At 39.5% G+C, this 24,768-nt stretch overlaps 1 protein-coding gene and 2 long non-coding RNA genes across 6 annotated transcripts in view; 2 read left to right on the top strand and 1 right to left on the bottom strand.

Annotated features, from left to right (window-relative positions):
* The window catches only part of msi2a (musashi RNA-binding protein 2a), a 136,808-nt gene that overhangs the window by 44,905 nt on the left and 67,135 nt on the right, over nt 1-24,768 (bottom strand). For all 4 annotated transcript variants that reach the window (XM_082157626.1, XM_082157627.1, XM_082157628.1 and 1 more), the window contains exon 7: nt 2,658-2,706. In XM_082157626.1, the coding sequence (XP_082013752.1) occupies nt 2,658-2,706 (49 nt within the window). The remainder of the gene's footprint in view (nt 1-2,657; nt 2,707-24,768) is intronic.
* Nucleotides 110-1,454, top strand: LOC309489087. Its single transcript, XR_014202339.1, has 2 exons — nt 110-191; nt 1,162-1,454. It is a non-coding gene; the product is annotated as an uncharacterized lncRNA (long non-coding RNA).
* Nucleotides 19,993-21,032, top strand: LOC309488740. The gene is made up of 2 exons (XR_014202257.1): nt 19,993-20,430; nt 20,671-21,032. It is a non-coding gene; the product is annotated as an uncharacterized lncRNA (long non-coding RNA).

Here is a 24,768-nt window from a genome sequence, read left to right as displayed (position 1 = left end):
ACAAAAATATTAATTTGTGATCCGAAGATGAACGAAAGACTTACATGGTTGGATCAACATGAGGGTGAGTAATTACTGACAGAATTTTCATTTTTGGGTGAACTAACCCTTTAAGCTAATGCCCACTACAGCGCCCCTAATGGCCACGCTAAGAATGCAATGTGTACTTAATACACTGTGCACTCTGAGTTGTGTGTTGAAATATTTTAAAAGGAACACTCCACCCATTTGCATTAAGCTTTGCATTGTTAGAAACCCAGTCATACTATTGAATGGTCGTGCAACACTCTCTACTTTTCCCCTGAGATGGGAGAAATCCGTATTTACCTCTTAACACTTCCTCCCACAATGACGCAAAAATCGTCATTTTGCGTCATTGTCGGAGGAAGTGTAAGAGGGGGGGATTTCTGTTGAGACTACAAGCACTAGTTCCCACCCTTTCAAACACGCCCATAGGGGGTTGGACCTAATGCGCTAACAGACCTATCACAGATCAGTGCCAGTGCGTTTGATTTCCAATGCCATCCTCTTTTTCCCGGACATGTCCAGCCGTCGAGATCGTCCAAAATGTCCGGGATTCAGCTTTGGCTTTCTGCGGTCGCCATTCATTGTTTACATGCACACCTTTTGTTTCAATCTAGCTGAATTCATTCCGATTGGTGAATCTGAATGTAGTGTTTACATGAACGCTAAACAAGTGACCGGTTGATGTGCGTTTTAACATTGCTAAGAAAATTCCCGCTCCTCCGTGAGAGATGCGAGAGCGGTGTGTCTCAGTAATCACGCCGCTGACCTCGCGCCGTTCTCCCGCGCCCCTCAGCCTCGTCCTGCTCGCCACAGTAAACATAATGAATGGCGACTGTAGAACGCAAAAGCCGAATCCCGGACATTTTGGGCGATCTCGAAATCCAGGGCAAACTCATCACGGAGACTCGCTAGTAGCTTAGCTTCGTTGTTGTCAACTGCCCTCTCTTACCGGTAGGCGTGGCTTGGGAGTGGCCTCCTAGGGCAGCGAAGCAAGTGCATTCTGGGAGTTGTTGTCTTTCATCCACATAGTGGATTTCATCCATATCTTAGTCTAGAAAGCTCCAAATTCAAAAATAATTTCACATTTCTTCTACATAAATGACCTATTTTAAATACACATTCATCTTTCCAGAGGTAAAGTGTCCCTTTAAAACAACATGTAAAGCATGTTTAAGGATTACAAAATATCCCACAATGCAAGTCTCAAAATCACTTTTTCAAGATTTAGAAGACATCTGAGAATGTCAGGTAAAAATAGATCCCAAAACACATGGATTTAAGATGTTTTGTCATCACTAGCTGTCTGAGTTCCTCAGGAAACGTACACATCGTCACACGTAATGCCACAAGTCTAACGATTACTGTTAAAAGCAGCTGACCCAACTAAAACATTCATTGTTTCACAATGTGAACGATATCTACAATTTTTTAAATAACATGCTATAAACGTTGGTTTGTATGACGCCATGTTATTGCAAACACAGTGTGAGTTCTGGCAGAGCGAGGGCTGTATGGCCTTAGGGTATTCACTGTAACAGCACACAAACTGCTCACAAAAGCAACCAGTAGAGCCCTGATGAAAATCACACCATTACATCTGTAATTAACAGCATGAATTCCTGCCACAAAACCACTTCAATGTCTGAATAACATCCCTGATCCATGCGCCCACAGGAGAGCCAATGCACGTTCCCACAATGCACTGGGGCAGAAGGACTGATGGAGCTTTGGAGCTCAATTTCCAACACAATCATCCTCATTTCAGACTGAAAATGCCAGTGAGATTCTGCTGCAGTCTCTTTAGTGAAAGAAGAGAGAGAGAGCGAGAGAGAGGGAAAGAGGGGGAGAAAAGAATGGAGGCGGACAAAGAGCGTCTTTTAACAGCAGTTTAACAGTCACCTGGAGGGCATGAAGGACACGGGAGAGAAAGGAGACAGTATGTGTGTGAAGGATATGCGCTCTCACAACCTAAAATCACACACATTTACTGGCTGTTTTATAAACACTCACTATCTTTACCCATCTCTCTCATTTACACTAAACCTTTCCCTCTCGGAAATGTTTTTTACTGTACAGATATCTCTTTTTTTTATTAAATACAAATTACTGTATTAATAACAGTATTTTTTGTCGCACTTTAGGCAGAGTGCACTGCCAAAACATTTGGCAAGGATTACAAAAATGAAAACTTGAACACAAAAAACTGACAATGAAATACAGGCAAAAATAATGTACAACTCTACATGATAAGAGTGCTATCTGTGTGTTTTTGTTCGTGGATGTATTGACTCAACCACCTTTTTGATGAGTTAATAAAAAAAAAGCATTCGATAAAAACAGGAATGTACAAAACCATTCAAAGTTTGGGGTTAACATTTTAAACTAATAATATTTCACAATATTACTGTTTTTACTGTATTTTTGATCAAATAAAGCAAACTTGGTGAGCATAAGACTTCTCCCAAAAACATTAAAAAAAAACTTTGAATGGTAGTGTGCAAAATAGACCATTATATAAAAAGAAAGTGAGTGACTGTCTCTCACACACAGCTCTGTGTGTCCTCTACAACATTAAATGATTCTCAAATATGTATTTTGCAGTATTACTTAAAGAATTTGAATGGTCTTACCTCTATGTCTGTTTGTAGTTTTATCAAACATTAGCATGGCATCCTCTACCTGAAAAAAACAAAACAAAGCACACACTCATGAGTCAAAGAACATACTGTACAAAGTATACGGTACTAAAAAATTACTTGTACTTGACCAGGGCGACAATGTTCTGCTATTCACCACAGGTCAGCAATTGAGGCAATAAAGATAATGTTGACATTTGAGATTAATTCAGTGTTATATCCATTTCATTCTCTAATGTATCTATAAATCAAATCCAGACTCTCAAGTATAAAATATCAGAATATTTTTCAAACATTGTTAAGAATACCAGATCATCAATAAAAAGATCAAATGTTTCAGTAGAGCAGCACTGATGCCTTGCTGTGTTTTCAGTTTACTTGCTAACAGGACAATTGCATGACAAGAAACCTCTGAATGATGCAGGCAGATTCTTAAAAGAAAACACACACAGACAATCCTGCAGAGAGATGGCAGAGTTTAGAGTAATTTGCCCTTCATGACTTCACACACACAAGGGGAGAGAGAGAGAGAGAGAGAGAGAGAGAGAGAGATGAGAGAGAGAGAGAGAGAGAGATGAGAGAGAGAAGAGAGAAGAGAGAGAGAGAGAGAGAGAGAGGAGAGAGAGAGAGAGAGAGAGAGAGAGAGAGAGAGAGAGAGAGAGTGAGTGAGTGAGTGGAGTGAGTGAGTGAGTGAGTGAGTGAGTGTCAGTCTCAGGGGGAGACAAAGCGGTCCATGTGTCCGTGCACTGCCTGCCTCCTGGATACGGTCGCTAGGTAACATGAGGAGTTGTCTGAGTGTAAGAGACAGACTGTCCAGCACAGCGGGGGTACCCTAGTATGAGGCTGGTGGGTAGAAACACACACACACACACACACACACACAGGTCATGGTGTGTCTTTAATAGAGGAGAATTAAAATACCCACAGCAGCAGGAGTCAAACCTGCACCGCCCACACGAGCACCATGGCTAACCCATACACACATTCAAATGGACCTACAGCGGTTCCACTTCGAGCAATGTGGGGTTAAACATTTTGATCATGGACAAAATGAGAACAGACATATTTATGAAACTATGGGTTAACAGCTGGAAGCAAACCTGAGCCTGCTGCTCTCGGAGGAAACCAGAACAGACAACAGCAGACAAGACCAGACCCTACTATACTCGTCTAGTCGATTCTACGTCATATCATATCAAATCATATATTAGAGAAGTTCATACCATATCAGATCAGACGAGGCCAGTTCATACCATACCATATCAGATCAGACGAGACCAGTTCATACTATACCAGTCTAGACTCTTCTCATGACACCATATATTAGGGACGCATTGTGATCGGATCTCAGTGTAATGTAAATGCAATCCAGCCATCGTGTCTGCATTCACAGGTGGACGTCACACAAAACCCCGCCCACTGTCATTATTCCCCCTCCTCTCTCCGGAACTGAGAGCTGTGTGGTTTTTACGATACAGTCGAGTGCGAAGTACACGTAGGCTACATCGCAAATATACTGAAATGTTTGCCTTCGCAGTTCACACACGAAAGTTGCAGAACCATTCATTTTGTGTAAAGAACGAGAATTTTTCCCACCACAGCTGGCAACGTTCTCGGACCCATACGTTTCTCTGTACCGTTTCCATTACGGCATCTATCCACATTAGTAGCCTACTTGCTACACTTCATCCTCATTTTGCGAGATTTGTAAAATGTCATGCCTAATCTATTGTAGTATCATTCATTTCACATCATATATCAGACCAGACAAGACCATAACATGCCAGACCAGTCTAGTCTAAATCATAGCAAAACATCATATCAGCCCAGACCAATCCAGCCCAGACCATATCATATATCAGACCAGATCAGATTAGTCTAGTCCATACAGTAGCATACCAGTCCATATATCCATGTCTCATATATCATATCTCATCATATATTCTCTATATCCTATCCTTTACTTCCCAGTCTAGACTACACCAGCAATTTAGGATTTTTTTTTTATCGATTCAATCTATAGTGATTCCTCAAACATCTGTGTGCAAACAAACATCTGAAAGACCTCAAAACATGCTCATGGAGTTTAAGTGTGCTTGTATACTGTCATTTACACACACAGGACACCAGAGAAGTTGTGAGAAGATCAGAAATGAGTCACACACCAGTAACGCTCATTGAGCTGGTGAAATCAGTGTAGCACTGCAAGTCTTTTTCAAAAGTGTCTGTCACTGGACTGCTGAAATGCCTCTCTGCCTCTATCTGATGGGAGGTTAAGGACCTCTTCACACACACACACACACACACACACACACACACACACACACACACACACACACACACACACACACACACACACTTCTCTGTGCTCCTGAAAGGAAAGCTGAAGAGGCAGACAGAGCTCTTATCACTCTTAAAGGAGAAGTGAAACTCTACTGGGGTCTCTGGACTTTGTAGTCCAATATAGTCCATATTTGTAGAAATAAAGGAGAAAAGTCCACTACCTGCAGCTACATGTTAGAGAAGATGCTTCCATCACACAGAGGGGTAAAAGTGGCTTATGTTCCTGTCAGAAATGTCAATACGATTTTAAACCTCTCTAGAAGGGCAGACACATTCATACAGGTGAGATCACATATAAAACCCCATAAAGACAGGAATTATAAATAATGAATCAGAGAAACTGCAGCATTAATAAAAGAGCAAGGGAGAAATAGATTTTACAGGCCAGGAAACACATCCTGACAGCTGTATGATCAACCACAACTTGAGTTCCAACACCTTTTGACCAATGAATTTCCATGATTCCACCATGACTTTTCCGGTCATTTGTGATTACTGGAGAAGCATTTTTAATCATTTTATAGATTCTACACTACAATATTAGGAGCTGCACATAATTAGACAATCTAGCATGACTACACTTTTTAAATTTCATTAATGACAATTTACACTATTCATTAAATTCACTGATATTTCCATCTTCTCCGTGACTCTGGGAACCTTGAATTACCCACACAATCTCACATGAATGCGTCATTTGAAAAGCGAATGACAGAATAACCGCTGAGTCACATGCACCCTGAAATTGTCAACTCTCTTTCTGTGACTCACGATCTTTCATGAAACTTTCAATTATCAAAAGTGAAGCATGTGTTCAACATAACTAGCACACATAGATGTTAATTTCTGAATAAAGAAACCACATATTTAGAAGGATTTCAACTCAAATGACGAATCAAAACCTGAAAGACAAATACTAATGCTAATATATGTACGTGTGGGTACTAGGATGCATCAGGAAATCCATTCTTTTCAGTGAATCGCTTAGATTGTTGACAAAACATTTAAAAAAATACAGATACAAAAATTTATTCATTGTCGGCGCCAATAGCCTCATGGGCAAAGCGCCGTCATATATCGCCTTTGTGATTTTTCATATCATATATATTAAATATTACAGAAATTCCAATTTGTCATGCACCTTCACAGTTTTACAATCTCATTTACAGTAAAGCAATATACTAAATGCTTTTGCAAATCAGTTCAACAGAATCATCTAAAAAAAACAGGTTCAAAAGAAATATGTTAAATAGTTAAACAGTAGAATTTGTGGGATTGGGTTTTTCTGGCACACACTTTCTAATTTGGACCTGATGCCACAGATGAGATGCTATTTGTGAACTAGACCTGCACGATTAATAAAAAAAAGATAAAAAAAAATAAAAAAAGATTGTGATCTCACTTCAAACACCCGCGCAATCTTATTCCTAAATGACAACAATTCAGTTATGTCTATTAAACCTTTGACAAGTAAGATCACAGCTAACATTCAAATCTGCATTGGTGCTACCGCTGAGCCAGAGAGAGCAGTTGTCATGTATAGTTTACTATCAAAATAGAGTAATTCACCTTTTGAAAGTAACTTGATGCTTCAAATAAAAATCGTATCAATTACATCTTTAAACCAGTTGGTGGCGACAAGTGACTGTTCGAAATCGTTCATTCAAGAGATTTGTTCAAGAATGCAGATTAATCAAGTAATAAAACAAATGAAGTCTTTCAATCATTCTTTCAAACATATTTAAAAAAAAAAAAAAATATTATTACAGACAACATTTTGTCCTTAAATCAGAAAACTTGTCTGATTTACATTAGTAAATTACATTATTTTGTTTAGTTGTCTCAGAATCGTGAGAGAATAGTGATTATCAATTTATCCAGAACCATGCAGCTAAAACTATTCAAACTGTTATAGTTAATTAAAATAAATCTGAAATAAAAAATTACAGTAGATAAAAATCTATAACAAATTTTTTTATAATAGGCGACTAATTGAAATAAAGTAAGTTTGTTAAAGGAGCCATATGTAAGATTGTGGCCAAAACTGGTACTGCAATCACTTTCAAATTACTGTAGAGCGGTGTATCCCCTCCCCCTCCCCCTGACTCGAGGTTGCCAGATAGGCTGCAGGATCCAGCAGGAACGTTTGTAGCTGCAGCTGTGGTAACTAGAGCTGAGCTGGCAACCCGGATGCCGAAACACTACTGACTTCGTGATTGGTAGATAGCCGGAGGGTGGGGCTTCAGGCCAAAACACAAGATGACAACATCAACATCAACATCAGTTGAGGGCTGCAACTTCACTTTTTAAATGACAATATCCTGGCCGGACTACTGTTGTCAGTGATATAAGTATTTGAAAAAAACATGATTTCTTAATGTCTTGTGACATATTAGGGCCATTAGGGCCAATATGATTAATTGAAATACATTTCTTACATGCAGCTCCTTTGAATACTAAAATTACTAAAACTGAAATTAATAAATGAAAGCTAAACCATTTTTTTTATATTAATAAATAGTAAATACTATAATATTATACATAATATAAGTTCAATTAAGTTAAATATAAGTATATAAATAATACTACAATAACACTGCCTAATGCTACAGACTGAAAGCGGAGACCACACACACAGACACACACACACAGACACAGACACACACACACAGACACACACACACAGACACACACACACAGACACACACACACAGACACACACACACAGACACACACACACAGACACACACACACAGACACACACACAGACACACACACAGACACACACACACACACACACGCAAAGAGGATTTCTACTTCAGTTCGCATTAAACATAGATTAAGTATATGTGCAGAGAGAGAGAAAATCCTCGCTCTCCTCTTCCTCTAAAACTCATGAGCTCTCTCCAGGGATTGCAGCTCACATATAGTATCAATAATTCACCTTTCTGAAAGAGAAACACATTTATGATTTGTATTTGAAATGGAGTTACGGGAGATGTAATCCAGCTTGACTGGGCAGGATAGATTTCGGAGAGGCCTAGGAGATGAGCACTGAGGAATTCCCCATCTTACTGGCTCAGGGCGAGAATGTAACGCATGAGCGAATGATCTCTCATCTGATCCGGGATCAGGTCGCATCACAACTCTGCAAAGAGCACACCACATGTATCTGACACACACAGAATGCACTTCCTGAGTGTGTTTGAACTGAAGGCTGTACAGGTGGAATCACAGCTCATTAAAATACTTGCACAGAACATTCCCAAGCTTTCCAGAATAGAAATAAAGAGGAAAAAAGAGAGATGAGGAGAATGAATCTGACTTAGAGAACACAAACAGATTCAGTACCTCTCAATGAACTACAACCAGGACAGATATTCAAATCTCTTTTTCTTTGACTCATTCTTTTTTTTTTTTCATGTTCTTTCTTTATTCACTATTTCTATTGTTTATTGCTTTCGGTTTCTGTCCTTTCGCTTATTCATTCTTTCTAATGTTTGTTTATTCTATTACTCTTTCATTCACTCGATTAGTTTCTGCAGGTAGACTCAGGGGCTGGTTAAACAACACCTTTTTCAACTAAAAACGTAAAACTTTATGCGTTTTGTCCGAAAACCAGTCAGTATCTGGTGTGACCACCATTTGCCTTACGCAGTGCAACACATCTCCTTTGCATAGAGTTGATCAGGTTGTTGATTGTGGCCTGTGGAATGTTGGTCCACTCCTCTTCAATGGCTGTGTGAAGTTGCTGGATATTGGCAGGACCTGGAACACGCTGTCGTATACGCCGATCCAGAGCATCCCAAACATGCTCAATGGGTGACATGTCGGTGAGTATGCTGGCCATGCAAGAACTGGGATGTTTTCAGCTTCTAGGAATTGTGTACAGATCCTTGCAGCATGGGGCCGTGCATTATCATGCTGCAACATGAGGTGATGGTCGTGGATGAATGGCACAACAATGTGCCTCAGGATCGCATCACGGTATCTCTGTGCATTCAAAATGCCATCAATAAAATGCACCCGTGTTCGTTGTCCATAACATACGCCTGCCAATACCATAACCCCACCGCCACCATGGTCCACTCGATCCACAACGTTGACATCAGCAAACCGCTCACCCACACGACGCCATACACGCTGTGAGCCATCTGTCCAGTACAGTGAAAACCGGGATTCATCCATGAAGAGAACACCTCTCCAAAGTGCCAGACGCAATCGAATGTGAGCATTTGCCCACTGAAGTCGGTTACGATGACGAACTCGGTCGAGACCCCGATGAGGACGACGAGCATGTAGATGAGCTTCACTGAGGCGGTTTCTGACAGTTTGTGCAGAAATTCTTTAGTTATGCAAACCGATTGTTGCAGCAGCTGTCTGGGTGGCTGGTCTCAGACGATCTTGGAGGTTAAGTATGCACGCATACACACGTGGTATGCGGTTGTGAGGCCGGTTGGATGTACTGCCAAATTCTATGAAACGCATTTGGAGACGGTTTATGGTAGAGAAATGAACATTCAATTCATGGGCAACAGCCCTGGTGGACATTCCTGCAGTCAGCATGCCAATTGCACGCTCCCTCAAAACTTGCGACATCTGTGGCATTGTGCTGTGTGATAAAACTGCACATTTTAGAGTGGTCTTTTATTGTGGCCAGCCTAAGGCACACCTGTGCAATAATCATGCTGAATAATCAGCATCTTGATATGCCACACCAGTGAGGTGGATGGATTATCTCGGCAAAGGATAAGTGCTCACTAACACAGATTTAGACAGATTTGTAAACAATATTTGAGAGAAATAGGCTCTGTGTACACAGAAAAAGTCTTAGATCTTTGAGTTCAGCTCATGAAAAATGAGCATCAGTCGTTGCTTTAGTAAAGCAAAAGTATACAGATGGTGTGAGATGTAAATAGTGACAGTGTTATGGAGGATGATAAGATATTTATTTTAATTTTATTATTAACTTCGCTGTGATGACGTCACTACACGCATTTTACCAGCACAGTTCAGAGAACAGTTGTCTCCGTTCTCCAGTCCAAGAACGGTTCATAAGCGTATCATGCTGAACCAAGCACAAGTGGAAATATAACTGGAACCAATCCAGTGTTCTGAGAATCGTTCGTCCGGATGGTGGAAAAGCACCGTTTAATTCACATTTTAAAATATGATCTGTTCAAAAGTTTGGGTCTGCAAGATTTAGTTTCTAAAAGAAGTGTGTTGAATGTCAGAATGAAAGCTGTTTTGTATCTCTTGGCATTTATGTTGTCTTACGACGTTTCGATTCGATTCTGTGTGCATGCATTTTCAAATACTGTTGATTTTTACTGCTTGCTGGAGAAAGACTCTAATGATGCATCACAAAATGGGCATTGCAAATGTTTTCTGTCTCTTGCGGAAATCAATATAGAAACACTGGAGACTGATTCTCAAAAAAAAAAAAAAAAATCTGATGACCATTTTATTCGCCAAGACGAGACATATTACAGTCCTCCGAACAGACAGACCCTCAAAAACATGGATGAGACAGATTGCATTAAAACTATGGCTGCTGCAATCAGATAACTTTTTTCTTTCTTAAAATAATTAATTACTCAAACAAATTATAGAAAAAAATAGGCTGATTTCAAGACTCAAATCTACATTCTCTTTCACAGGGTCGTCTGCGCTTCTGTAACTGTCGAGTAAATATTCATGAGCCCTTGGTTCCTCAGCCAACCAGGACAAAGATGAACTGATGCATATTCTATAGGAGACCTTGGCATGTCCATTGTTGCCACGGCGCCGAGAGGCTGTGGAAGGGCAGGGATGCTCAGGGCATGGGGGTGTTTGACAGGGGCGGTGGGGGGTGCCACTCAGAAGGGTCCATAAGGGACAGATCTGTAGGCAAAGAACTATGGAAGTATCCATCAGAACGCTTTTTATAGTGACAAAGCTGCCAAGGAGGACAATTATAGGTCATTTTATTAAAAGGCCTTTAATTTATCCAGGCTGTGCAGAAACTCACAAAATCCACTTATTAATCAAATACACTGTAGTAAAGGTGAAAATATTGTCTTTCTGGGTACAAAAACATACTTAAAGAAATGAGAAATTCCTTTATCCATGAGAAAATGTTTTTAACACAAGTGACTGCTTCGTTGTTATGCTTCACAAATCAGGATTTCTTTCTTCCCTTTTATAAATAATCCCCCACTACCACCAGCCCCGCCGCCATCCTCTCATTCACTTATCTGCACGCTAATTATATTAATCAACAGGAAAAGCGGTTAATAAACCTGCTAATTGGTATGTAAATAAGATCCTCCTGACATTAACTGTGCCACAACAACTTTAATTTAAATAAATATAAATATGTCAGTATTCATTTAGCTCCGTGACGACTCCCAGCGAACGGCAGAGCAGCCGATATCTCCCCTTCCCTCCTCCCTCCGGCCCCTGCAATCTATTCATCTCATTTTTCTTCATTCCTTTGCGAAAGCGTCTGACAGCATCCAAGAGCCTGAACCGTCTCCACCAGCAGCAGCCAGTAAAAGCACATTTCCATCAGAGCTGACCGATCGATAGCAGAGCGAAGAAACAGAGGGAGACAGACAGAGAGAGAGAGAGAGAGAGAGAGAGAGAGAGACAGAGAGAGACAGAGAGAGAGAGAGAGAGAGAGAGAGAGAGAGAGAGAGAGAAGAGAAGAGAAGAGAAGAGAAGAGAAGAGAAGAGAAGAGAAGAGAAGAGAAGAGAAGAGAAGAGAGAGAGAGACAGAGAGAGACAGAGAGAGAGAGAGAGAGAGAGAGAGAGAGAGAGAGAGAGGGAGGGAGAGAGAGAGAGAGAGAGAGAGAGAGAGAGAGAGAGAGAGAGAGGGGAGGGAGGGAGAGAGAGAGAGAGAGAGAGAGAGAGAGAGAGAGAGAGAGAGAGAGAGAGAGAGAGAGAGAGAGAGAGAGAAAGAGAGAGAGAGAGAGAGAGAGAAAGACAGACAGAAAGGAAGAGAGCAGTGATGCACAAAGGGCTGACATTTTTAAAACAAAAATGCTAATTTTGTATTTTTATATTAAAAATAATATTATTTTAATTGACACTAAAATAGACTCCAACAGCTTTATAAAATGGTGTTAAATATATATATTTTTTAAAATTTTTAAATATAAATTACTACTAATAAAATGTGTATAATTAAAATATGAAATATAAATAAAAAAATACTACATTTAAAATACTTTTAGAAATAATATATTTAAAATAATATTTAACCTACATAGTAAAAGTTGGCAACAGCTTTTCTTCTATAAATACACTGGGAAGACAGAGGGTGATCGATGTGTTAAGTTTGGCATGAAGCTTTAATGCACAACTGAAACGCAAGTACAAACTGAAACAAATTTGCAAACGCATTTGAATTTTGACTGCACAATTAAGCGTGCGCTGTGCTGTTGCGCCTGTCTGTTTGGATTTCTTCACGAGAGTCTCACTACACATAAAAGAGAGGGTTCAAGTGTCTCTGTTCATTTATCATCCATCATTTACATTTAGCTACATTAGATCCAATTAAACCTGGATCGTTCCACATTGTATGTTTAAGTAATGGCCTCTGGTCTGTTTGTATGTTGATGACAGGCAAACGGGAGAACCAAAGCTATTCTATTTAAAGCTGCACAAAATATGTTTGAATTTTCGAAAATCTGGTTTAAGCGCAGCAGATGATTAACAGATGGAGTAGGCAGTCCTTCACTGTTGGCCGGGATGCATCAAAGTGTAAACCAACAATATAACGTAAATACATGCATTTCTGAGTACCTTGAAATGTGTTTTGAATGATCGTGAAAAGTTTTGGACCATGTTTATACCTGTATTCAGCTCTGCCAACATGTAATCAGATCATTCAAAAAAAATAAAAATACTGGGTGCAAACAGGGCTGAAGGAATGAATAGGACAAAATGAGAAAGAAAGAGATGCAAAGAGATAGTCAGGTAGATGCATGGGGAACGAGAGAGACTGAGAGAATCTATGGAAAGCAGCAGACAGAAAGAAAACTAAAAGACAGAGAAACAGAAAGGGAGAGACAGACAGATGGAGAAAAAGAAAGATGGATGGGGAAGACAGACTGTTGGAAAGAAAGAGAGAGAAAGACAGACATAGAAAACAGTGAGGAAAAGAGAGGCAGAGGGAGAGAGAGGGGCTTTCTGTCATTTTCAATGTAATGAGAAAAGTAATGGCATTTTGACTCTTTTCTCTCCAGACTGTGATTGGAGGTGAGGGCCAAACAGAAATTCCCATCAATCCTCTTTCTCTCTCTGGCTCTGGTCAAAAACCAACAGAGCTGCCTATTTAGGAAACATTTGCTGCAAAATATGCTGCCATATATGCATTTCAAATACATGCTGTTCTTTTCATCAAAAAATCCTTAAACGATCAGTTTCCATAAAAATATTGAGCAGCACAACATTGATAATAATAAGAAATGTTACTTGAGCAACAAATCAGCATATCAGAAGAAATTCTGAATGATCATGTGACACTGAAGACTGGCGTATGCTGAAAATTCAGCTTTTGCCATCCGAGGAATAAATTACATTTTTAAAATATATTAATATAGAAAGTTTTTTTTAAATAAAATGTTACTGTATTTTTGTACAGATAAATGCAGCCTGGGTGAGCAAAAGAGACTTCTTTGAAAAAACATTACAAAATCGTATTGTCCCCAAACAGTGGTGGTTGTGTATATACAAGCACTGAAAAGTATCAACAGAAAACAATTACATCCCATTAAAAATGGCCAAAACCAGGATTTTGCTGGCAATATCAAATTAAGCAACAGTGAAAAAATCAATGTTTTTCCTTTTTCCTTTTACTAATAACTGGAAATGACAAAAACATTTGCAATGCAGCAGCCAAAGACTTCCATCTGGCATATGTGCACATATAGCACAACAAAACTACACAGATAGATGTACTACATCGCTTCTCTCCACAAAACAGACCTGCGACGAGTGGAATCCCTCTCCACCTGTTCCCTTAAACAGCTCAGATCCTTCAAGACCTTTAAGAGGATCTCCATTTTATCAGCGGAACCATTGACAGTACGTAATGAGGATCCAGACAAAGCAAAAATAAACTGAATTTCTCCTGTGTCAGTCTGATAATCTGCTCTAAAATGGAAATGCATAAAGAGCTTAAGAAAAGAACTGAATCAATTGTATCTGCTTAATTATGTTCATCTCCAGTGTTTTCTTTCAGATTAGGTCTTAATCTCTCTTAAATGCCCTTTCAATAATAATATGACACATTCCATCACGATGGAAAAGAATAGCTAAAATGTCAGTCAAATCATTTCTTTGCCGTCTCTCAGATGTAGGGAAACCGTGCCAGCTGTTTTTTAATAACACGTCCTTTCTTGTCACGGCAGACACGGGAGTTCTTATTTGAATCCGGCACGACATTGCTGTATTTATTTCATCTTGGATTAACATGACAGCTAGTTTTGTCAGGGGGGTCTTTAATACGACGGAGAGGAGCCGTTTGTGCCACTGTAATTCGCACCACTAATATATGAGAGAGATGTTGCTTTCTCTCCCTTATAGAGCAGAGCATCAGAGGATAAACACAGAGGAGAGAAACCTCTTTCTCTGTCTGTCTTGTCTTCAGTAGGTTTTTTTTACTCCGCTCCTGAGGCAGTATGTAGGTTTCAGATCTGTCTGTATGTGAAATCACACACCAACTGCAACTGACAACTTAGAAAAGCTCTACTTCTGTGACTATACAGCATAAATGTATATAAGTTCAATGGATCAAACACTCATATAATGTTCTGTTGCATAGGATCTGCACATATTTCCAGATTTCATTAACACCACCACAACCTGCACACACACCATGTTTTATGGAGACATTCCATAGACTTTCCATAGACATGATTTGTATACTATACAAACTGTGTATTCTAGCCCCTAACCCTAGCCAGCACACAAAACTTTCTGCATTTTTACATTTTCAAAAAACAGCACTTAGTAAGATTTATAAGCCGTTTTCTTCATGGGGACCAAAAACTGTCCACACAAGGATAAGAATTTCAGATATTCCCATCTTTGTGGGGACATTTTGAACCCATAACGCAGGGAATACCTGAAGCCCACACACACACAAATCCTACACCATTTTTTCCCCAGTGTATTAATTTATTTTAAAAAATATCTCACTGACCCCAAACTTTTGAACATTAGTATCTGTGGGTTATGGTTCATTTGTACTGTATATTACAGATTTTTCTCCAAAATCACCATCTACACAAAAATATCAGCCACCATTTATCCAATATCGACTACAAACTAATTTGAAACTGTCATATTCTCTAGATATCATTATCAACAAATGTCAATATCTGAGTGGATTAATTATTCTTCAAAACAAATCAAATCAAAGAAAATGACAGCCAATGCACATTCAAATCAATCTCTCTCTCTCTCTCTCTCTCTCTCTCTCAAAGACAAAGGATGTGAGGTCACACTCTGTACAGGTGTTGAAGGAAATGCAGGACAGTGATGAGTCTCCCTCCACAGGTTTGGCATCTCTGTACTCGTCCTGATAAGATGTAATTCACACCTACTCTGAGTCCACCATGAGAAGGTTTATCATCCTCTAACACCCCCAATTACCATGACAACATCACAATTCTCCCGGCACACAACCGTTTTAACCTGTGTCATTTTCTCTTCATTTTACACACCATGTAAGACTGAAGACTGTTATACGGTGTGTGTGTGTGTGTGTGTGTGTGTGTGTGTGTGTGTGTGTGTGTGTGTGTGTGTGTGTGTGTGTGTGTGTGTGTGTGTGTGTGTGTGTGTGTGTGTGTTTCCTCAGGCCCACCCACTGCTGGCTGAGACTGAATGTATTTCAATGTCTTTCATCCAAGATTTATTAAAACACCAACAAAACAAACAGGGTTTACTGGCAGGACAGACATTCAGAAAATGACTGTGGCAATGTGAGGATTATATTGTTCTTTGAAGCCCTGAAGCTTCCAGCTCCTAGATGCCAGTAAATCATGAATCTGTTTTTTATTCAGAAGGTAAAGAGTCTCTAATAATGATGACAGACTTCTAAGGAAAGTTTGATTTTAAGAAAGAAAGAGAGAAAGAAAGAAAGAGAGAAAGGAAAAAAAGAAATCATCAGACACAAACACGGTCACTCAGGAACTACAATCAGCAGGTGATGTCACTTGGGGGTGGGCACAGCAGGTAGCCAATCACGCATAGCAGGAGAGCTGTCAATCAAAACATCTAACTGTGCACAATACCAGAGGGACTATGAGACTCCCATCTTCTTGTTTAAGTTGGGCCATGTGTTCCCAAAAGAGGTTTCTAAAATGGTCGATTCCTGTTGAGGCCCAAGGTCTGTCTGACAACACAATAAAAGTTTTTTCAAATAAGTTAAAGGTAGGGTAGGCCTTTTTTTTTATGGTTAAAACTCTCATCACATCCTGATAGCAATCAATAATAGAAGTGGCCTATAATTTTTTTTTACATATATCTTCTGTAGAAGTCTCAAAAGCACAAAATGTTCGTCCAAACATTTCGGTTTTTTTTTGTGTAATTCTGACAACATTCGGTCCGAAAGCAATGATAGAATGTCCTCCTACCGCCTGTCAGCGTTTTGTATTTCCATACAAATGTATTTCCACACACCCTGTTCGGGCAGACATCACCGATACGAACACCAAACGAACAGCAGCCACATTTTACAGTTCCTCCTGAACCAAAACAACAGGCTTGCGCTGCGTTCGCACCATGTCGTAACCGTAATTACGAGATTGCAACCCGTGACGTTCTACCACCCGGAGCTGTTCACTTCCTCAGAGTCGGATTTATGCCTTTCTATAACAACGTTATCAATGCCGAAATGAAGCTGCAGCAGTCAGGTGGTACAACTAGAGCTCTTAAAGTTGTTTACGTTCATTATTATTTTAATGTTATGTGCTTTGAGACATGAGGTAGTTTTAATGCCGTCTCTCATGGCACTTTGCTGAATCTGCTCTGGCTGTTCGCGACCTGCGCGTTCATGTGATTTATAAGGATGCGTGGCTTTGGCGATGCTCTGAAGGGAGGGTGGGAATTAATGCTTTCAAAGCTAGCTTGCTATTGCTAGCCTGTCCGAAAATTACCTCTCCAACCTTTAATAAGAAAAGACAAAGACCCACCCACTGATATTTACTAAAAAGTAATTATTAAAAGATATTTAAAGATATAAGACAATTCATAATTATATATATATATATATATTATACGTTTTTTTGTAGTTGCTATGATAGCTATGATGTAAACGAAAGGCAAAGCTTTGCCTCAGCTAGCCTGCAAACTTAACATTACAGTATTGATGTATGTTTACTGCAGCTTTTGTAAGCTCTTGCTTTTGTAAGACTGTTCAACACCACTTATGAAAATGATCCATTATTTTGTGATCGATTACTGTTTGTATTTACCATATTTTTCCGACTATTATGATTAAATGGTGGATAACATCATATCTATAAGAAAAAACAAAAAAAAACATACCACTCTGAAACGAACTGTGAAATCCGTGCTTGCAAAGTTTGTGCATGAAATCCGTTCAGCACGATCCTCTTGTTCATTAACATTGTCAGGGTCTGAATCGGGCTTGAATTAGTTTGAAATTGATGCCATAGCTAATATTTACATCTGGGTAGAGCTTGCGATTTTGAAGGGGCGGGACATTTTGCAGAACATGTGCGCAGTGCCAATCACAACACACTGGACCAGCTAACCAATCACAGCCCATTTTGTTTTTCGGAAGGAGGGGCTTCATCGAAAACAACATGTTCAACCAGACTGGAGATAGAGTGGAGCAGTAATAATGTAAAACGTGTGAAAAATATATATATATTTTTTTAACAAATCAAGCATGAAAACTTATTCTACTACACCCCAAAAACAAAATCAAGACTTCGTAAAAGGGCATAACAGGACCCCTTTAATTTGTGTTAAATCAACATTTCTTACTAAAGTTACTAAAGTTACATATCAGCATATCCTGATATCCAGCATATCAGGAGTGTGTCCAACCTCTCTTCTTCCATATTCTCTCTTCTTCCATCTTCTCTTTTTCTGACTGTATCATGTCATGCATAACAAACATTAGTCTTTGTACCACAAAAACATGATAGACACCCCATGTACCATCTTCAAAATAACATTAAATAAATAAAAAACTTTAAAACTGATTTTTGTTATTTATTCACACATTCCCATCATGTAATTACATGAAACTGCATGTCTCAGAACATCTAAGCGCAGCAGGTGTGTGAACGCTTTCCAGACATTTAAAGGTGAATTAACAAAGACCAAAGCAGAACATTTTTAAGCTCCATTGCCTCTCAGTTGGCTTCTTTTCTTCATAAAGAGAACTCCTCATCTCAAAAGGCACACGCTGAAAGTGCGCGAGTGTGAGATTCGTTTACATCTGGCCCACTTCTGTTAACCTGCTATCAGACAGGGTGGCTTTCAAAGAGAATGCTCTGCGCTCTGAAGTTCCTCGCAGATTAATCTGAACCATTAAGCAAATGCTGCATAAATTGTCAGAGCAAAGCGGAGAGGAAGAAAACGAGAAGAGAACGGTGGCCCGGTGACCTGAGACGGAAAAGCACAAACCCCCAGAGGAGCGTTCAGGCTTCAGAAAGCATAGCGGCAGAAAAAAGGTTTTAATGTGAGAAAGAGCAAGAAAGAAAATTAAACTCTTCTACCTGTCTCCATGGAGTTCCAGGCGTATCTCAGTGTGTGTTTTAGATGTGTATGTGTATTTTAGGAGCATGAAGTTGTGTGTATTTGAGGTTGTGTGTTCAATGTAAGTTCATAATAATAAAGCTCAGTGGAATCCGACAGCAAACATGTTAGCATCACCATTACAGCAGGCGCCAAGAACTTCTGTTTGGATAACATGCCGAGAAGCAAACGACTCCCTCTGAAAGTAAGAGAGAGACAGACAGGCTGGTTGCCAGCCTCATATTGCATTTGATCAGACATCCACAACACGTTGCCAATATGAATAAAACTCATCCAAGCTTATCCTTTCCTTACAGCATCAGATCAATCCTTCAACACACACCTCTAACAATAACTACACATGATCCACACACAGAAGAAAGGATTCACAGTATTCCAGCATATTCTTTCATCTGAGATTAACACAGCTTTTACCTGAGGAAATTCGAAGTGGTATCACTGAATCACAGGGATTTCTAGGAATACGTTTCTTTTTTTCTTTTTTTTTATAGAACAGAAAACGTCAAATTCCAGAAGAGAATTCCAAGACATAATGCTGCATCAAGACTCATACCAAACCATGTTTTTCTTTGGCAGAGAAAAATATGCACCGCCACGTTTAGAAAATGAACCAAGAACTAAACTACAACTCAAACAAAGTAAGAAGGAAGATTAGCGTGACATGAGATTCTTTAATGAAAAATAAGCCATACAGTCCTGATCGAAGGGACTAATGGCTTTTATTGATCAGCGGCACAGATTTTCTCTCTCATCTCCATTCGTAACTGACATCAGTTTAATTCAACTCAATTAAAACAACCTGCACTCTAGATTTCTCTAACACCACTGAACCGGCTCCACCCACCATCTGGCTGAGCTCCACATCATTACCTCTTCTCCAGTCCAGTGACACCTGTCAACACCCGATGACGCGTCCAGGGAGGACACAGGTGAGACACTGACACTCTAGCACCAACTCTGAAATCAAAAATTATACTACGGGGCTGCTGAATGCATGAAACTGATTGGTTTATGAAAGTTCTAAGATGTGCAACTATTTTACGGGAAACGCACAGCTAAAATAATTCCATGCAGGTCTTGACCGCATTACAGTTCCACATCACTTCGCCAAATGATTTCAGTTATTTCAAAGGTATGTATAAATAAATAAATAAATAAATAAATAAATGGTTGGTACACAATAGGATAAAAACGACAAATTGTTTAAATGTTTTTTGCTACGTTTTTTTTTTTGCCAACGTTTTTTCAGCTTTACCATCACAGAAATATATTTAATTTTAAAATATATTGAAGAAGAAAACCATTATTTTAAATATTTCACAATATTACAGTATTTAAAATGTACTGTATAGAGACAGAGCGCAATGCGTCACAACGCGACCACGCCCACCGGGGGGGAAAACAATCCAACCGTCTCCATTGACTTTGCATTGCGAGAGGCTGCCTCCTTGTCATTTATGACTTATAACAGAAGACAGAAAAATGCCTAAAAGCTGCTGTGTGACAAGGTGTACAGCAAACAAGCTAAAAAAAACCCCAGAAATACATTTTTATAAGCTTCCGAACCGTAAAAGCCAGGCTTTAAGGAGACAAAAGTGGATACAGGCAATAAGATGTGAAGCATCAGCAGGAAGAATGGGTAAATTGATAGCATTTATCTTACATAGAAAGCTTTTGGACAAATAGGCTACCAATTGGCCCAAGCTACAGCTACTTGCACACATAGCTTATATTATATTATATTATATTATATTATATTATATTATATTATATTATATTATATTATATTATATTATATTATATTATATTATATATATATGAGCTTTCTAATAGCTAACATGTCCCATTGTTTTAGTAACAGTGCGTGTTTTGATCGTAGGTGAAATGATGCTGTTACCTGGTGATTCGATCAAATAGTTGTAGATATCAGGGTATTTCACGTTGGGCCATTCAGTCGGATCATTTTTCCAAAAAAAGGAAGGTAAGGAAAAGGGGCAATGACATAGACCAATAAAATTTAACTTCTCAATATATCTCCTCCTCTCAGGTTCACATAGGGTGGTGAAATAAGCAATCGACATGGTTAAAATTATGAATGTTTTTTATTTTTTTTATACAATATCATGTCACGTTCCAGTGGGCGTAGTTCTCAGAGTAGTTCGAGAACTAGTTGCGCTCTGTCTCAATTGATCCACTTTTATGTCCTGAAACAACCGTTTTTTGGGGTCGACAGCTTATAAACATTTATTTCTGGGTTATTTAGCTTGTTTGCTGTACACCTTGTCACATAACAGCTTTTAGACATTTTTCTGTCTTTTGTTATAAGTTATAAATGACAAGGAGGCAGCCTCTCGCAATGCAAAGTCAATGGAGGCGGTTGGATTGAGAAAAAACTCGACAACTTATGCGAGTTCCTAAATAATGGTAAAGATGTTTTCCTCATGGGAATCACAAGGTTGACCCCTAAAAAGATAACACACAGTGCCTCAGTACAGCTGTCACATGGGAACAGCACTAAGAAGCTTCTTTAGGTCAAGGGGTTGAACTCATATCTCACTCTCTTCCTCCGTCCATCAGGAAGAGCTTCAACCTCTCTTCTCATTTCCTGCGTCGGTTGAAAAGAGCCCAAGACCTTGGGCGGGTGGCCATCTGTTCTCTCGCACAGACTCCGAGGATATATGAAACTCCCACAGCTGTCTGGCCTGATTAAAGTACAGCACAGCATCTGCACACAGATATCAGATTCATATACACCATTCGTCTGCTCTGCGGCACGTCCCGGACTGTTATACTGTGAAATATCAGCTCGTCGAGGAGTTGGAGCAGTGAGCTATCAGATTCTGATGGAATCGGGCCTCCGCTGAGAGAGAAAAGACTCTTCGTCACACTTCCTTGTCACCCCAGAGAAGCGGGGCATTGTGGGACTGCTGACATGAACACACCAAATCCATAATTCATGAGTCATGCTGAACAGCCTGGCAAACATGCTGCTCGCAGCAACGACAACCCACCGCTGAACTGTGTTTCCCAGCAAGAACGTTTCCCCCATCGGAAGCGAAGCGGGAATGGCGGCGTATCGAGAGAATGAATGAATATAAGGACGGTTGTTGTAAACTTGAGATCTCTTCCTCTGCAGCTGCCGCCGTTGACTTGAGAAAAATCACGCTGCTAAATGAAAGCGGACAGAGCGCAACTTACGACTTTTTTTCCCCCTCTGCTCTTCTTTGCGATTGCACTTTTTACAGACCTGTGAATGATCAAGAGCATCAATACAAAGAAAAAGACTTTCATCTCCTGACAGACAGAGAGAGAAAGCACGTTGTATCATCAGCACACGGTAATTGCACAAAGCCTCCCTCTCTTTTCTTTGATTTCCGGCCGCTCTGACCGCTCTAACAATCTCTCTCTCACTCTGTGCTGGAGCTCAGGATCTGATCCACACAGCTTTACCTCAGTACACTACAGTTATTACGAGCAAAGTCTGGCGCCTCCATAAAGGATATGACCAACTCCAGCCTCAAACACAGCTGGGGAGACACGAGACGTCAGCTGCAAACCAGCCTAGGATGCATCAGAATTAATCCGCTGAGATCAATGTCTTGCTTTAATCCAGATCCTCTCCACTGAGGTCTGATCTTCACCTGACATCTGTAACACTGAGAATATCAAGACAGAAACTACAGATAAGTGTGTATTTTCAGGATCTCACTGTCTGTTGCATCATCATGGACCAGATCCCACCTCAAACGACATGCCACCAATGCTCACGGACAATTTTGCACAAAATGAGCTGGATGAATTTGCCAATTTCAGTTAAGTCTGGGCTATAAAGCTATTTAAAGGGGGGGGGGGGGGGGGGGGGGGTCATTTAAGTGCTTGTCATTTAAGTGTCAGACATTTAAATGTCTGGGATAATCACAATATAAATGCATGAATATGCATTGACAATAGGAATTTTAATATTTGCTCTGAAATGGATACAGCAGTAATTTTTTTTATTGCAAATGTTAATTTAAAAAGAAAAAATGTTTCCGTGCATGTTTTCAAAATTGTATTACACTAAATGAACAAATGGAAGAATTCAATTTATTAATTTCTATAGTTTAATACAGTGTTGTACACAATGTACAGTATATTTTTACCAAAACATTTTAAATATGTGAATTGCCTTTTTTTGCATTGCTGTGTGAGAAAAGGGTACTAGAGTGTAAACACTCACTGACGGGCTGGAGCCCACCACCACCGCCAGCCACTCTGCTACCATGGCAATTAGGGCTTTTAATAAGATGAGAATATTGCTGATAAGAATCAATTAGAGGCCTTTTAACTGAGGAAGAGCGGAGAAAGTCCCACTCAGATTTGATCAACATACTCTCAACTCTCACTGGAATGAATCAGGGACCATCTATTTTCCTAGTTAAAAATATTGATTCACCTCAGGTGACAATACATCGGGGTCTCAAACTAGCTGATAGCATTTCGTTATTTTGGTACTTGGTATTTATGCATTTTTGGTATTTAATATTATATTACTGGGAAAAAAACACAAATGCAAATGCACAATTTTCAAAAAGTATCTAAAAGAAAACAAACCTCTCTAAGTGCTGATCAGAGACAGATGAAGTTGGCAAATCAAAATGTCCACTTAAGATTAGTTAAGAGTCTAGACTGGGTGTATGAGTGTTTTAGTGGGCACGAGGCTCTAAAATGAATTAGTACTAGAGCAAGAAAATGTGTGTGAATCTGTACCTCACCCTGAGAACATTCCCTCCAACATCAACATCTCTGTACTTTATTGATCACCACTAAACACTCCAGCTGGCAAGACATGAAATATTCATATTTCAATTTTGGCAGCTGTTTTTAGAAGACTTATAAATATCACCCAAAAACTTGAATTAAGATGACTCTCTTATGACCACATTCACACTTGAAATTAAAATCCATCTAAAGGTTACTGCATCAAACAAAAGGGTTTGAAACTTTGCCCTAGAGGTATGGCTTTATAAAACATGCCCTAGCTCAGTTACGCCTCATTTGACGCCCAAAGTTTATCCTTTTGATGATCCTAAGAAAGTTTGATATACGCCTGTCATAAATCTGAAAGACTGCAACTACAGTATCCGAAACCTGTTTGGTTGCTCCCTGATTAGAGCAAGACCTGTATTTATCCAGTTCTCCAACTCCATCAAAGGCTTACTTGTATCTTTAGATGGGTTGATTATGAGCAATTTTGCAGACGTTTTCACCTGAGGTACAGACACAAAACAGAAACTGCCCAGCTTAAAAACCTGATTATAAACGTTTTGATCTATGACAAAATTTTGCTTTGATGTAAACACACTGCGATTCATGATAGTCCTTTACGATTGTTGCTCGTCAGACTGTACGAACATGATCCTCGCTGTAATCCATGTCACACTGTAAGATCTCAGTTGTCAATGTCAGACTCTACGACAGTCAAGACGCATAGAAGAAAACTCGTCTGGAGTTTACATTATCATAAATTACACGTTCTGTGACAGTGAGCTGAATTACACGCGGGACTGAAATGCTGGCTACAAAGAAATCTCTAACGTTAATTTTGGTCATGGCTTGTCTTGAAAAACTAAGACAATTTGACGGTCGTCGTAGGAGAAGTCACACACCAGGACTGTGAGTCAAATCCTCTGACACTGCCAAAATTTCCGAGGTAAAATTTTATCGCATCAGTCATTGATCGGCTGTCGGTGAGCATGTCAAACTAACAATCAAAGACTTCAGATTTTAGCCTAGGATTAGACTAATCTTTTAGGATTTGCACAATTTGTCTCAGACGGCCAAATCTTGGCAAAAATCGTACAGTGTGAACCCGGCTTAACCTAGAAATAGTGCAGAATCTTAAAGATACATATTTGAAACGATTTGATTCTGATTCACAAGCTATCAATTCGGATAAATGATTTAGATTAAATCTGATTCAATAATTCAGATTCAA

Source organism: Leuciscus leuciscus, assembly GCF_965113295.1.
Source record: "Leuciscus leuciscus genome assembly, chromosome: 24".
In the NCBI taxonomy this organism is placed as follows: domain Eukaryota; kingdom Metazoa; phylum Chordata; class Actinopteri; order Cypriniformes; family Leuciscidae; genus Leuciscus; species Leuciscus leuciscus.
The sequence above is the reverse complement of the archived record's forward strand: the minus strand, read 5'-3'. Positions and strand labels throughout refer to the sequence as shown.